The following is a 17,519-nucleotide window of genomic DNA, read 5'->3' on the forward strand; positions in this document are numbered from 1 at the left end:
GTGGGAATAGGTTGTGCATGATGAGATGTGGAATATTTATGGTCACATGAACAATTCCAGTTCCTAATGTCAATGGATAATCAATAGTCTTCACCGGTCAACATTTTATTCTACCACATTCTACAGCATGCTTATTATTACTATAACATATTGCATTTCTTAACTTATATAGCAATATTTCTCATTCATATATTATTGACTGAATATTAGCAATTTAGTGTTTAAATATTCAAAACAAATAAGTAATAAAACTTTATTACTACCTGGTGTTAAAAGAATTACGGACATGGTGATCAGTGAACATACAACTAGAATCACCAGCAATGCAATTGCTATTCCCTTCCAGTTCCTCTGTGGTGGGCTATTGCTTCCAAGTTCCTGGGAAAATTAAAAAAAAAAAAAAAGAATTTGCTTTAATATGATTACATATTAAATATGAACCATAAAATAAATTATTATATGCATTCTTATAGTCACAGTGTGAGAGTTGATTATTTGATTTTCCATTACAGCAGTTCATTTTATTGTTTAAGGTATGTCATTTTTACTTTTGGTTTAAAAAATCACATATTTTTATAGTGTTCTCTCTATTTCTTCTAAGCATGCACAGAAAACAATCAGATTGTTGTAAAGATATTGTATAAATTGCTGTTGGTGATTTAATGTATTGAAGTTAAACTCAGGACATAAGATAGATTCTACAAAATAATTAGGAAAATAAAACTTCCTATTTGGTATCAAAAGTACCTAGAGTATATTTGAATATTCAGTTGTAAGTTCTTTACCTTAACTATACCATGCTTCTGAAATTACTTCATTATTATTTTAAACATCAACATTTCTGAATAACAGCACTGAAAACTTGTTTCTGCAATGCTGTCATATTTAAGTACTTCTACTAGAGCAGGGCTGTCAAACTCCCTGCCCATGGGCTGGATGCATCACCCACTGGCCACGCCCATGCCCAGTTTAGCAAAGGGGGAAAAAGTCCTGATACATCATGTGACGCTGCCATGACAATGTGAGTTTGACATGTGGTCTGTTAGCCTCTGTGAGGCCACTTATCATCTGGAGGTTCCTCTGAACAATAGGATGATATTTGCCTCCCATGGACATCTACAGCCCCCTGATTCGCCTCCTGATTTGCCCAAGGTGCAGTCGCCAGAACCATCGGAGGCTTCTCTTGGCTCGCGGACCTGTAAATTGGTGACTGCGATTAAAGCCCCCCAGTTGTAGAGTGAGATATCTCAGATTTCAAGCCTTGTATGGAGCCGGATGATGACTGCGGTTTCTGGCCCTTCCCAGCTTTCGTGAGAGGGCAGCTGGTGTTAACATCTGGCCTCGAAATGGCTTAAGACTCCATCCACTGCTGTGAGAGAGCAGTGGAATTTATTGAATTTATTGACTTGGAATTGATTGAATGTCCCTCCCCAGACTTTGGACGATCTGGATTACCCCCAGGCCGTGGACTTCCCCCAGATTAATTAATTAATTAACTGATTGATTAGATGTATTCGCCAACAGAACTTCTTATTCTGCGAGACTCCCCCCTCTCACAGGTGTGGCCCTCCACTTTATCAAGGGCCTACCTTTATGACGGGTTTTGGCACCCCGAGAGGTGGCATGCTGCAAAAAGGGGATTGAGGGGTTTTTTAGGGAAACTTTTTGATAGATTTTTAAGGGATTTTAAGGGGTGGGAGGGTTGTGTGGGTTTGGGGGTTAACCCATGGGGGAGGGGTCCGGCCCAGCTGTGAGTAGGGCCACGGAGGGTGCGGATTCCGGGGGTAAGGGAGACATTAGAGTCCATTCTGTCGAGGGCTTTTCTATCAATGTGTTGAGTGGGAGGGGCAGATATGGCGGGAGCAGGGGGCCGCATCATGTGGTGGGGGCGCGCACTCGCTATCTTCGAGCGGTGGCGCGCCCCAGTCCCCATAGCCCTTCTCGTATCCCAGGCTGTTCAGACTCTCAGGGCCCGAGCCTTCGGCTGCTGTCGTGCAATGCCAGGTCCGTGGTAAATAAAGCCCCCCTAATTTGCGATCTTATTCAGGAGGGGGGAGCGGACCTGGCAGGTATTACGGAGACCTGGTTGGGCCATGAGGGGGGGTTCCCCTCGTGGATATGTGCCCACCAGGTTTCCGAGCATTCCATCAGCCGAGAGCTCAGGGCAGGGGTGGGGAGGTGGCGGTTATTATAAAGGAAAGTCTTGATCCGAGGGAGACCACTGTTCCACAGATAGCCGGATGTGAGTCCCTTTTTGTGAGGTGGGGTCGTGGAGTACAGATGGCCTTGTTGATCACGTACCTGGCTCCCTGCCGCATGGCAATGGCCCTGCTCGAGCTGCTCAACGTCATAGCTGAGGTGGCAGTTGGTACCCCCAGACTTTTAGTCATGGGGGATTTCAACCTGCCATCTGTCGGCGAAACGTCTGAGGTGGCTCGGGAGTTCATGGCTTCCATGACGGCCATGGACCTTACTCAGTTAATTCATGACCCCACTCACAGGGGTGGACACACTCTGGACTTAGTTTTTGTCTCTGGTCAGTGGTCGAGTGGCCTTGATACAGGGGATATAGTCATCGAACCCTTGTCATGGTCTGACCACTCGCTCCTTCGACTGGACTTTCTAACCGCTGCACCCCGCCGCAGGGAGGCGGGACCGACCAGGTGGTTCCTCCCCAGGCGCCTGATGGACCCTGATAGGTTCCAGATGGAGCTTGGGCCATTTCCTGAGACTCTGGCTCATGACTCGGCTGAGGATCTGGTGGCCGCCTGGGATAGTGCGGCTGCCGGGGCCTTGGACCGTGTCGTGCCTTTGCGGCCTCTGACCCGGCACCGAACTCACCTAGCTCCTTGGTTCTCCGAGGAGCTTAGGGAGATGAAGCGCCGGAAAAGACGCCTGGAGAGTACTTGGAGGACCAGCCGCTCCGAATCCGACCGAACACTGGTGAGGTCTCATATTAAGACCTACCTAGTGGCGATAAAAGCGGCGAAATCTAGCTATTTTGCCGCTCTTATCACGTCATCAGATAATTGCCCAGCCGCCCTGTTTAGGGTGACCCGCTCCCTCCTCCATCTGGAAGCGCGGGATGACCCCTTGCAGGGCCGAGCTGAGGACTTTGTGCAGTATCTGTATGACAAAATTGCTCAGATTCGGGAAGGGCTGGCCTCTGACTGGGTATGTCTGGACGGGATGACTGAGGCAGGTCTTGAGAGTGTTATCTGGGGGGAGTTCGATCCTGTGGCTCCCGAGGACATGGACAGGGTCCTGGGACGGCTGAACGCGACCACATGTTTATTGGACCCGTGTCCCTCCTGGTTGGTACTGGCTTCCCGGGAGGTGACACGAGGCTGGCTCCAGAAGATTGTTAATGCTTCTTTGGGTGAGGGGGTCCTGCCGGCCGCTTTGAAAGAAGCGGTTGTGAGGCCCCTCCTCAAGAAGCCCTCTCTGGATCCGGCTGTTTTGGCTAACTATCGTCCAGTCTCCAACCTTCGCTTCGTTGCGAAGGTTGTTGAGAGTGTGGTAGCGCAACAGCTTCCCCGGTACCTGGATGAAACTGTCTATCTAGACCCGCTCCAGTCCGGCTTCCGGCCTGGGCACAGCACGGAAACGGCATTGGTCGTGTTGGTGGATGATCTCTGGAGGGCTCGGGATAGGGGTTGCTCCTCTATCCTGGTCCTGTTAGACCTCTCAGCGGCTTTTGATACCATCGACCATGGTATCATGTTGCACCGGTTGGCGGGGTTGGAGGTGGGGGGCACTGTTCTGCGGTGGTTCTCCTCCTACCTTTCTGACCGGTCGCAATCTGTGTTGACGGGGGGGCAGCGGTCAACCCTGAGGCACCTTGCTTGTGGGGTGCCACAAGGGTCGGTCCTCTCGCCCCTTCTGTTCAACATTTATGTAAAGCCGCTGGGTGAGATCATCCGTGGCTTCGGGGTGGAGTTCCATCAGTACGCTGATGACACCCAGCTGTACATCTCCACCCCAGGCCACCCCAACGATGCCCTTGAAGTGATGTCCCAGTGCCTGGAGGCCGTGCGGGCCTGGATGGGGAGAAACAGGCTCCGACTCAACCCCTCCAAGACCGAGTGGCTGTGGCTTCCAGCGTCCCGATATAGCCAGCTGACGCCATCGCTGGCTATTGGGGGCGAATTACTCGCCCCCACGGAGAGGGCTCGCAACTTGGGCGTCCTCCTGGACGCACGGCTGTCTCTAGAAGATCATTTGACAGCCGTGGCCAGGGGGGCTTTTTATCAGGTTCGCCTGATACGCCAGTTGCGCCCCTTTCTAGATCGGGACTCTCTACGCACAGTCACTCAGGCACTAGTCACTTCCCGCCTGGACTACTGCAATGCTCTCTACATGGGGCTCCCCCTGGGGTGCACCCGGAGGCTCCAGCTGATCCAGAACGCGGCCGCACGGGGGATTATGGGGGCGACGAGGCGCTCCCATGTGACACCTCTCCTGCGCGAGCTGCACTGGCTCCCGGTGGTCTTCCGGGTGCGCTTCAAGGTGTTGGTGACCACCTTTAAAGCGCTCCATGGCTTAGGGCCGGGGTACTTACGAGACCGCCTTCTGCCACCAATAGCCTCCCACCGGCCAGTACGCTCACACAGAGTGGGCCTTCTCAGGGTGCCGTCCGCCAGACAATGTTGGCTGGCGACCCCCAGGGGGAGAGCCTTCTCTGTGACGGCGCCCACCCTCTGGAACAACCTTCCCCCAGAGTTACGGATAATAACAGACCTCCGGATTTTTCGTCGGGCCCTGAAAACTTATTTATTTCAACTAAATATTTAATTTTTTAATACTGTTTTTAAATTTTGTATGCTCTGTTTTTACTTAGGCTGTGCACCGCCCTGAGTCCTATTGGAGAAGGGCGGTATAGAAATTTAATTAAATAAATAAAATAAATCCCTGTACTAGAGGAAAGTGTACTGCAACTCCTATTTTAACACTGCAAGATTGTTTTTAAAAAAATAGTAAAAGAAATACAAAATAGAATTTGCACTTTTTCTCCACTTGTCAATGTGTCAACTTAAGGCTGAGTAATAAAATATATTATAACTACACTTTTGTTTACATCTTGATCTGACTCAATGGGATGTCTCATCTTGAAGAGGCCTATTGGTCTAACTCACTCTGAATAACATCAGAGAAGAATAATTCTACCTTCAGAAAGCAGGGCTGACTGCCTGAATCACACATTTCAGTGTGTCATTGTGCCAGAAATAGCTTCTGTACATAAAGTACAGCAGCAGAAAGTTTTGAGTGACTGAAGCTCCACAGTTCCTTCTTCTTTTGGTTAGAGGTGTGATGCTCCACAGTTTAAGACATGTGTCCAATAAATATATACATGCAATAACGTTTACACATTTACGAATTAAACATAATGATTGTGCTAATCTTATTAATTGACAGGTATGCTGTGGACAGGAAGGCCAAAATCAGATTTTGCATTTTAACCTTTAGTTTGTACTGGCTCTCAGTGGTGGCCTCATAGGTCTATCTTAAAAAGTGTTGTTATTTGGTTTTCTCATTCACCATAGAAGTATTATATAGCTCTCTTTCTTTACCAGGTGCTGCCTGTTGTGAACTATGTATACATTGTACACCTATGTTTAAGTCTATAATATGCCTGGGTGATCAATGATTTTGTCTGTGTGTTGCACGGGTGGGAAGGGATTGACTCAAAAGCAAGTAATAGTAAATTCGTTTAACACAATGCTCCAAGGTATAGTAGAATAAATTTATATTATATAAGGAGCAATTTAATAGTTTTGCCTTTTTTGTGCTTACATAAAAGAAGGAAAAGAGAAAATGTTCTCATTGTTTAAAATGTTTGGTTTTTATAATTCTATTAGAACCTTTACAATTATTTCCCAGTTCCAGAAAGACACTGCTGAAGGCTGGGGAATCCCAGAATTGTGTGTGATAGTGTAGGCTAAAAGGAAGTTGGCAGTTGGACTTGGCAGACATCAGCAATCTCCTTGTGCATGAATAGAAATGAAATCTACTCATGAATTTAGACCATGTGGGGAATGGCAGTCTATTGGTAATACAACAGTCACAGCAAACTTTGAAAGCAAATAATGGTCTTCGGAATAATACTGGCATATACTTGGGAAAATCAGTAGTACATTCCCTGCTTTACCGAGCTATGACTATTTGGAAAAAATAACATTTCACAGCCATCTGGAGTCATTTTACACAGACTTTAACTTGTACATCTGCCATCATCCAAATTGGATGCAAAAATGCAGATTGTTTTACTTTCAATTATTTTAAAAAAGTTGCTTTTGATTCCTGTTGGCATTTATTTTCAGGATGATCTGTTTTATTAACATACCATTTCCTTCAACATCATTTCAGAAGCAACTATTTACAAATTTGCAAATTTTGAAACTCATATAAGCAATCAAACTAAACATAAATGAAACCGGAATCAATGATTACACATTAATACTCTCAAAAATGAGACTGATGCAGTTTTCTCCATGGTTGATTTCCATCCAAGATTAAGTAAAATAAATTTGCACAATATTAAATATTGTGATGCAAAATATTCATAACAATTTTAAAATTATATACCCAGGTTCTAATCCAACTGTACATGCATTCCACTTCAGTAAACGTCTCCATATTAATTGTTGAGCAAAATACGTGGAAAGAACAACTCATATGTCATATATCTATACTATACATTTCAAGGCATTCATGCCCCATTAAAATGCCATTCATTGTCCATTCTCTGTGAGTTATGTTGACACAAAAAGTCAAATACTTGTTCCTAACTTCATCTTTCTACTTTTGGTTTCTGCAAATAATTCTTTGAAGATAATATTCCCAGTTAGCTTTGGGAAGGATCAATGAGGATTAGTTGAGAGTGAACATCGATTACACCAAAGCACATATGACTATATTCACTTTGATTTCCACATGAATATAGAACCTCGTTCAAGTAGAAGCCAAGCACTTCATAGATGCAAATGTTTTTGACAATGACATTTAAGAAATATCAGCTGGCCGGGCTCTTTGGGATGCTTCTTAGTGAACCACTCCAGATAATGAGTGATGAACACCTGAATGAAGGTAACAATTAAGCCAGATTGTATATTACAGAACACCTGCTACCTGTATAAACAAAGGATTTTCTGCTCTCTCCCCACCTTCCCATTTATTTTCAGACTCTCCTCTTATAGCAACTGTAACTAAGGCACCTGCAATTGTATCCTCAATACACAATAGGAAAGCATGACTTCTGACCTATAATACATTACAGACTCACTATATATTCATAAAAACTTCTAAATGTTCATCGAATCACCATATAGGAACATTATAAACCATAGAAATAAAGGGTTTCTTCATACATACACAACACCTTTTTTACATGGGTTTTGTCATTCATCTGGGTATATGGACACAAAAGATTGTTTTTACTCATCTCTTAGTTAGGCAAACACCCTCAAGTTTAACATAATTTGTAAATTCCTGTTTCTAAATATCTAGTGAAGGAGATCCCACAATTCTCTCATTAATTGGTTCTAATATTCCATTATTCCTGGGACTTTTTTCCTTAAGTCTTAAATCTTTTATATTGAACTTCCATTCCATCTAAGTCCTATTATGTAGGAGGCATAATGTCAGGAGCATATGCCAATTCATATTGCCTATGAGGTGATAATGATGAATCACCCTTGCATTTCATCCAGTAAAACCACATGGAAAGAAAATATATTTATTATTTTATTTATTTATTTTGTCAAGTACGTATTAAGTAATATATATAAGTATAAGCATGAATTGAATACATAACATGAATACAATTAAAGGGAACATTAGAACAAGGATGGTAGGCACGCTGGTGCTCTTATGCACGCCCCTTTGTATATATAGATATATATTATATGTATATGTATGTATGTATGTGTATGTATGTATGTATGTATGTATGTATGTATGTATGTATGTATATATATATGTAGGTCTTTGGTTATTCGGGTCTTCTCCCACGTAAAATTGGAAGTGTCTTGGCGACGTTTCGACGAAGTCTCATTCGTCATCTTCAGGCTGGTGTTCTCAACTTCGTGCTTCCAGGAGCAATGTGAGATCGCAGCTGTCTCTTCCTTTTAACTGCTAGTGGGGGTGTGAGCTGATTGGGTGGGAACTTGGCTGTGTTCTGATTGGGTGGAGGTGTGTTCTGATTGGTTAGGGGCTTGGCTGTGCTCTGATTGGATGGGGGGTTGGTTGTGCTCTGATTGGCTGGGGATGTGTTCTGTTTGGGTGGGGGCTTGGTTGTGCTCAGCTTAGTCTGAGTTGCAGGGGGATTTGAGCTGGTGAGCTGCGTTGTTGTTGTTTGGCTTCATGTTTGTGGCCGTGCGAGCTCTTCATGGTGGGTGTCAGTCTGCTTCATGTATGGATTGGAGGGGTTTAAAGTGGCTAATGATGCAGCTGCGGTCTGGCTTCTGGTCCTTGGTCGTGGCTCATTATCAGTGTGGGTTTGAATCTGCTTTCTGCGTGGATGTGTGGTGGTGACATCCTGTGTGGCTCTCGTGAGTGTGGGTCTGGTGTCATTCGTCGTGTTAGGGACTCGTTTGTCAATAAGGGTGGGTTTCCAAATGGCTGGTAGGCGGGAGGTATCGTCTCGTTTGTTCATGCTGTGTGGGCGTTTTTCTATCTCGATGGGTTCTCTGATTATTCTGTTGTTAAAGTGTTCAGTTTTGGCGATAGTTCTGGTCTTTTTAAAGTCAATATCATGTCCTGTGGCTTTAAGGTGTTGGACCAGGGAAGAAGTTGGTTCCTCTTTTCTGACTGAGTTCTTGTGTTCTTCTATGCGTGCACTTATTCGTCTGTTGGTTTGTCCGATGTATGTGGTGGGGCAGATACAATGTATGTGTATGTCCGATGTATGTGGTGGGGCAGATAAGACTAGTAGTCTTCTGTCGAAACGTCACTTCTACCCTTTTAGGGATATATCCACAATTACATGGGAAGAAACCCGAAATATTAACTATACACACATACATACCCGTGAAAACTTACATAAATATATATATATGTGTGTGTGTGTGTGTGTGTGTGTGTGTGTGTGTGTGTGTGTGTAAAAACCTGATGACATAGTGCTGGATGATGGCCCCTTCAGGCAGGTCAGATAGCACTGAATATGCAACTAAAAAAAAGTATGAGGTTCTTCTGAAGTACCAATAGTGTATACCATGCAGCTAGATTACAGACTAGTTATTGATGTTGCAATGTGAGAAAAAAAATGGAAGTACAGAAGAATTACAAGAACATGGGAAATTCAACACAATGAAAGATGAAAGGAGTTGATTACACTTCCACATTTTAGAGATGAGTGAAATAAAACTAGAACAGGGCAATTTCACTCCCAATATAATACTACTATTAGCTACTCAGGACATGAAAAAGAAAAGAAGAAAACTGCTATTTTCATATAGATAGTAAGGGTTTAACAATGACAGTACATTGTACTTGGTACAATGCAGTCAATGATCAAATAATATTATTTAAACTTTGTGGTCAGCCTATTAATGTGGTAATGATAGCTTAATATCAAAGTTAATGCTCAAACTGCTGATGGGAACCTGACACATTTTACTGTTAAGTTCAAATTCAGAAATCCACAAACATGCAATCAAGATGTGGAATTCATGGTTTAAAATTGGAATGCCAAAACTGGTAAAAGTAAGAAGAAAAGGAATAGCTGGACTGTGCAGCATGGGAATTAAAATTAAACAGGACAATTACTATCATTTCTAAACACCAAAACAGTTTGTATATATTGTATGTCGATGTTATCAGAAAGAACACACATTGTATATTCTCCTTGGTAGAAGGAAGTAAAGAGCTCAGTTATAACAACAAAAAAATGGCCAGGAGATGACTGTGGAAAAGATAATCAATTGTTCAGATGTAAGTTCGCCAGTTTTTAGAATATGATATTGAGTATATATCCACTATTTTCAAGGAGAAACCAAGAAACAGAAGAAATAAAACTAGATATCAAAATAAACAGTGGGATTTGCAAAAAAACCAAACCAAACCAAGGCAAACAAACAAATAAATAAACAAATAAATACTGTAAATAACAGAAATAATTTAACAAAATATTTCAGAGACTCTTAGAACAGATAAGAACTAGTATTACAATGGTATCTAAAATAGAAGATGAAAACAGTCACCGTAGAAAAGGAACATTTTTAACAAGGAAAAATATCACTAAACTAAGGATTGAATCAGTATGTTAAATTATGAATAGATAGTAATTGATTCCAAAAAAAAAAACAGAGATAATCTGAAAATCTGTGTAGTAGGAATGACAGCATACAAGATACTTTAAAATATATTACTATTTACAAGAAACCCTAGTATTAGAAGATGAAGTTAATCAATATTCTGGTCATTAGCAAAACAAAAGGCTACCAAAATTGATGGCAAATTAACAAATGTGGCAAGCAACAGAAGAAAAATCATTGAAGATTCTAACCAATCTATGCAAATCTGGGGAATGATCTATTAGTCAACAGCTTGCAAGAAACTAGCTGACATACTATGCAATTTAGCGGCTTACTTGGACTGTTGAGGAGCAAGTGGTAGCCATGGCCCAGAAGTCCATCTTCTATATGAATTGTGCCTATTTCTGGATTGGGTGGATTTGCTTATATGCTTTACTCATCTTCCAGGGCAATTTACTGCAATGTGAGTACACAGGGTTAACCCTGCAACTGGACCGCAATGCAACACTACCTGCATTTGGGCATATAATGGTATGTTCATGTAACAGCACTGCTTGTGAACTGCACTGTTTTCAGTAGGCTAAAGGTACTATTGAAGTTATGTAAGGCATCCTGCAAGGCATTTGCCAGATTACTAGTGGGATTGCCTGTTTCCAATGTTTTCTGCCTATTCCCACAGATCTAGCAGTGTGTGAACTCTCCATTAACAATATCTAGTTGAACTGAGGAAGCATGCATTCTATACACGTTTTTCTTGTTTTTTCTAATCTAGAGAAAAATGCATGAATTTATATTTCTTTCTGTTAAACTAGAATGAAATTTAACATATGTTTTCACCCACTATTCTAGCCTATTGTTGTACAACAACTGGAGTCACTTTTCATGAAATGGACAGCCATATTAATTTGATAACTACCTTTTAGGTATGAATCCTTGAGATTCACCAAACGGTTGAGTTGTCAAACCCATAGTTGGTCATTTTTTCAATTAGATGCTATGAGAGACTGTCAAAACCTTTCTAAGTCTGTATATATCATATCCACAGTATTTCCCCAATCAGCCAGTCTGTAACTCTGTCATAAAAGGAAATTAACTTAGCCCGGCATGATTTGTTTGTCATTAATCCACTGTTAATTAATGGATTCCTGTTTAAGTGCTCATAGACATGCTGTTTGATAATCTGTGGGCAAGAACCTTGCCCAGTAATGAGGTCAAGCTCAGTGGCCTGCAGTTTTCCAGGTCTTTATTCCCCATTTTGAAAATAGGAACAACATTAACCCTCTTTCCATTTTCCATGACGTTGTCAAATATTACAGATAGTGGTTGTCCAATTACCTCTGCTGGTTTCTTCAGTGTCCTATGGCATAATTCATTTGATCTGGAGACTTCAACTCATTTAGATTAGCTATCTCTCCACTAGCTGTATGTTATCATTTCTCAGCCTGCACATGCACAAAACCTGACTTCTTACTGGTCCCCATATTCCAACAAAGATTTCCTTTGATAGTCCATATTTTCTAAATAATATCTGAAAACAGAGTGAATTAGAAATCCAGAAGCAGTTTCTAAATTGTGTAATAACACAAAACAATTAGAGTGAATCCCTCTTGCCTTCTTCATTTTCCACACTGCAATCTGTGTTTATGTCTAAGTATGTCTATGTTTATCAAGGGGTCTTCCTAATCATCAAAGTGGCATCTTGTGCAAATCTGACTTAGAAATCAGTCACATTGAATGGTGTGGGAATTGATAAAAAAATTAAGATTGCACTGTTTGCCTTCGATCTTTAGTGTGGGACTTTCTCAAGAGCAAATATACATGAGAACTGCATTTGCAAAGGTAGGCAGAAGCAAGCTGTACAGCATGTTTAAGCAGCTTCAGCTCAAACATTCACAACTGAAACAAACTGTGCCATCGATTTATTTATTTATTTATTAAATTTATATGCCGCCCCTCTCCGGAGACTCAGGGCGGGCGATTCCTATCCTATAGATAGATAGATAGATAGATAGATAGATAGATAGATAGATAGATAGATAGATAGATAGATAGATATAGATATAGATATAGATAGATATAGATATAGATATAGATATAGATAGATATAGATAGATAGATATAGATAGATAGATAGATAGATAGATAGATAGATAGATAGATATAGATATAGATATAGATATAGATATAGATATAGATATAGATACATACATACATACATACATACATACATACACCCGAAGCCAAGCCAATAAACACATACTGGGACTCCCAACCAATCAGAATGAAAAGGTGTAGCCATCCCAGAATACCAGCACCAGATTTGAAATTCCAACGTCAGTTAGTGCAAAATGACTACTGGCATAAGCCTGATGATGGCAGATGGGATTCTGCCGAAACGTCGCTTCTACCCTTTTAGGGATATATCCACAATTACACGGGAAGAAACCCGAATTTTTAAAATTAGGTCAGATAAATATTTTTCCAGACAGGGTTCATTGATTACAATCTAGTACAATTTTAGATGATACAGAAAAAGGTGAAATGGGAAATGGTATTGCTGATGCATCTCAAGGCACAGATTTTGAAAAAAAAACAATAAGCACAAGCACAAGCAAGTATGTTCAGAGGTTTATCAACAGAGATGTGTATATTTATACTGTATATTTGTATCAGATTTTTCTTTCTCTTTTTCCTGTATAGTCTTCAAATGCCAAATAAAGCAAGTTTGGATGAAACTCCCTTTGTAGTATATATGGAAATAAAAAAGAGAAATGGCTAGAAAAGTTAGAAAATAAAAAAAAAATTATTTTAATTTTTATTTTATCTTGTACAGCTTTTAGGCAGGAAATAAATGGGTTGAATAATTAAACACAAATATGCAAATAAAGTGATCCATCCTAAATGTTAATATAGACCTTACCTTTTGCAAAAACAACAACAACAAACAAACAAATTAGTTATTCTTGGCTCACTTAGAGTACAAGTAGTCCTCAATTTATGGCCACAATTAGGTTCAGAACTTCCATTGCTAAGTGAGGCGGTTGTTAAGCGAGTCATACTCGATTTTACTTTTATCCTGATCATTAAACAAATCACCATGGTTCTTAAGTGATCCAAGTAGATGTTAAGTGAATCCAGCTTCTGCAAATGACTTTACTTGTTGGAAGATCTCAAATGGTGATCATGTGATCCCAGGATGCTGCAGATGGCATAAATACATGGCAGTTATCAAGCACCTGAATTTTGGTGACATGACCATGGGGATGCTACAATTGTCATAAATGTAAGGAGAAGTCATAAGTAAATTTTTCAGCACCATTGCAACTTCAAACAATCACTAATCAAGTAAATTGAAGACTACCTATAATACATAACAGAATCATAGGAAGGTTTCCATGATATTGTTCTCTGTACACAATCACATCCAATGCAAAACTTTATCATAATGGGTGTGTGAACATATATCATTACATTGTTTTGTGTGATTCAATATAAAATTCACAGTATATTGACAATAAATTTATGTTAGTGGTGGTCTTTGCCATGGCACCAACCTTATGGAACATTCTCACCCCACCCCCAAATTGAGCTTTATTTCTTTGACTCCAAAGCATTTCTATAACCAATGAAGCACACACTGACTTCTGTTGGTATTCTTTGGCTTTCTCAATTATTCAGCATGAATCCACAATATTGTAGTGGGTCTTCAGCCCCTTGGTCTTCAGTTTTAAACAGCCCTGTGTTTAAAACACAGCTTGAATATCTTGGATTTCTCTTTCATCTGGGACTGTACTCTGCATTGGATGATTCTAAGCATTATTTAACTAGCATGTAAAATTAATTTTGTGATATTTTGTACAGTCTGTTGATTCACTTTTCTTTGCTATTGTTATCAATACTGGAAATTATTTATTTAAAGCCTTTAAAATCAATCTAGATCCTCTGGGTGGCTAACAATACAGAAAAAAATAAAATAAAACAATGCATTGCTATGCAGTTGAGGCTCCAAGCAAAATCCTTCTATTGTGAATCAGAGAACATATATACTGGGTTCAACTAACATCTGGCTTCAATGCCTGAGATTGAAGCTAAATCTTCAAGATCTTTGGAAGGCTAGCATGTTTGATTCTCAGGGAGAGATAATTCCATGAAAGAGAATGGGGAAAAGGACTTGGATGTCCTAGTAGATCACGAGTTCAACATTATCTCAATCCCAACCAGTACAAAAGAGAAAAGGACTCCAGCACCTCTTCACCAATAATCAGCACTCAGATCAGCATAGATTAACTCCAAGGTTAACTTCAGACCAACAATCAAGTAAGCAATACCTCAATCAAGAAATTGCCAAAGAGCCATCAGTAAGCAGCCCAACCAAATAATCTCTAAGACCACTCCTACCCACACAGATAGGCAAGTCACCAGAATAGAAATGGACAGTAAACAGCACTCCTTACTAGCACTGATGATATTACCTAGTTAGGATAATGAAATGTCTGCAAGAAAACAAGCAAGCTCAGAGAGCACCAATTGAGAGGCCCTCTCAATCTCAATCACCCAGTTGTGATGCAGCTGAAAAGAAGGTCAGCAACATCTTGAAGAACCACCAACAGATGCACAGAATCCAAGTAGTGGAAAGTAATTATCCCACACTATTCTGCCTTGGTCAGTTGAAATAATGTATTCAATTCTAGTTTAAAAAGGAAATTGATAAACTGGAACAAGTCCAGACAAAGCCTATTCAAGATGGTGAAAGTACTGAAAACCAAGCTCTATGAAGGACAGTTAAAAGACATAGTTCATTTAGCTTGCTGAAGAGGAGGTTGATGGGACATTGCAGCTATTTTCAAATACCGGAAAGGCTATCATATTTGTTTGGATTTATTCTTAATTGCTTCAGAGGGTAAGGCTAGAACTGAAAGGATGAAGCATCTTAAGATATACAATTTAGGCACTAAGATTAGACTTTAGAACCTCTCAACAATAAGAGCCGTTGATTAATGGAATAGGTTACTGCACAGTTTCTCTCTTTTCACTAGAGGCTTTTAAATGGAGGCTAAGTACTCATCTATTGAGGATGCTGTAATGAATCCTATAGTGTGTTTCTTTCAACCCTATGATTGTATTATTTTAACGGACACCTTGAGATGGGAATAAATGACATCTCTGACTATTACAATCAAGATTACTTTCTATTTTCTTTTTTTCCCCTTGGTCTCTGGGGAACCCACTCAAAGTTTCTAATTTAAACAACACTATCTTAAAAGATAGCTGCTAAAAAGTTACAGTAACAGTGAGAAAAGGCTATCAACCTCCTAACCTATTTATGAGCTTTATTTATCCAACTATCTAGGCATTCTGTGATATGGAATATAAATTAGATCCCCAGTCAAGATGATTATATGTTCTTAATAGCTAAGGATTTTCAGAAATTTAATACATCTGTTACTCACTTTTCATTTTTTTTAATCTTGAAAATATATTTGTGATATGAAGAAGTCCTAAAAATACATATGTACAACACATCCAATAATAAAATTAACTGGATTTTTGTGCTTCTGTATCTTGTTACTTTATTTACTAAATGTTTAATTTAATTAATCTCTCAATATCTATTTAATCTAGCTTCTAAATCAAGTGAACTATTCTGCACTTCATTGTAGCAAATGTATTAATAATACCCACTAAGCTGAATGATTTAGCTAATACTCGTATAAATTACTAGTCTTCATCTTTTTAATTAAAATTCAGTTCCTTAAAGCTAATTTCAAGTTTCTCAAATTCATGCCAAAGACCACCTTTCTTCATTTGAAATGCCCATTTCTACTAATATAGCATTTGGTTAATGTAACAAATCTCTAAATGTCTAAAAATAATAGTAAATTATTTTTGCACCAAAATGATAATTACTTACAAAATGATAAAAATTATTTATAGACTAAATCATATATTAACACAGTCTTTGCACATAATGCAATAGGCAAATTCATGTGTTTATCTTTCCGTTGACTTTATTCTTCTATGATTTTCTGTTTTGTGACATTGGTAGAAGCTATTCATTCTCTATTGAATAGTAGTGCTGAATAATATATTAACCAGGTGTCTCTATGGCATAAAAGTTTTATTAGTTTTTTCAGCAACAAGAATACTTTATAAATTACCAATCTGGAATTTTCAACAATTATAACATTCCTAAAGGAATGAAATATGAACAGTATGTTTTTATTAGAAAAAAAAATACATTCAATGCCTATGCTTATGGTAACAAAAATAAGAAAATGTAGCAGTTCAAATAGTTTGTTTTCCAATTTAGAGTCTGAATTGCACTGAGTGGTACACAATTATACTGGAACACTTCATTGTTAAATATGTGAGTTAAAAAGCAAATTGCTTGCATTGTACTAAAAGTAGTAAAAAGTTAACTGGACATTTACTTATTAAGAGGTTATATTTACTTTCCCATATACTCAGTATAAGTTTATTTTAAAAAACATCAAGTGAAATATTTTTTGCAATCTGCTGTCTATCAAAAACTATGAAACACAAAGATTAAAATGTGCTGTTCCAAAGATACAACAAACAGAGGATATGCCTGAACTTCCAAACACAGATTTTTGTTTTATAATGTACTTACAGTGAAAATATTTTATGCAAGAAAATAAAAAAGGGTGTGTATTGTCCAGGCTTTATATTTTCATCTGTATCATACCTGTCAACCCCTCTGGATAAACCAGATAGGAAATATGACTAGATGAGCTAAATATAGGTTATAGTAAGGCTACATTAACAGAATTGTTGCAAGTCTGAAAGTACAACACTTCCCACTACCACTTTCAACTGGTTGATCCATCAGGGCAAGTAGTTTCTTTCTCTGACTCTTAAGCCACTTGGGGCCTCCTGCCTCTCTTGTCGAATTGTTTCCTAGACAACATCTGTTCCACTATTTTCTCAAGGTTATTCCCACATTTCATTACAGTATCAGAAATATTCTTGTATACAACAATTTAGATTCTTCCTTTAGGAACTCTCCTGGTGTTGCCTGGATGAAAGACTGATTTTATATGTAATGATCACTGAATGACAAGTAAACTGAAAAAGTAAATATGGACCTCTATCACTGGGATGTAGCTGAGGAATTCAGTAGCAAGTTTCTCAGACAGTAAATGAAAGTAATCAAAACCATCTCCATCTTTGCAGAGCAGCTTAGTTTTATAGGGGTTCATTTCAGGGGTGGGTTCTACTTACCTTTACTACCAGTTCGCAATGGGA

The 17,519-nt window shown here is 39.5% G+C and overlaps 1 protein-coding gene across 2 annotated transcripts in view; it reads right to left on the minus strand.

Moving 5' to 3' along the window:
* Positions 1 to 17,519, minus strand: part of DPP10 (dipeptidyl peptidase like 10) — a 635,227-nt gene that overhangs the window by 205,928 nt on the left and 411,780 nt on the right. For both annotated transcript variants that reach the window (XM_087881801.1, XM_087881800.1), the window contains exon 2: positions 264 to 378. In XM_087881801.1, coding sequence (XP_087737927.1) covers positions 264 to 378 — 115 coding nt within the window. The remainder of the gene's footprint in view (positions 1 to 263; positions 379 to 17,519) is intronic.

This window comes from Pantherophis guttatus, chromosome 1 (assembly GCF_059756535.1).
Source record: "Pantherophis guttatus breed Tessera chromosome 1, ASM5975653v1, whole genome shotgun sequence".
NCBI classification, from domain to species: Eukaryota; Metazoa; Chordata; class Lepidosauria; order Squamata; family Colubridae; genus Pantherophis; species Pantherophis guttatus.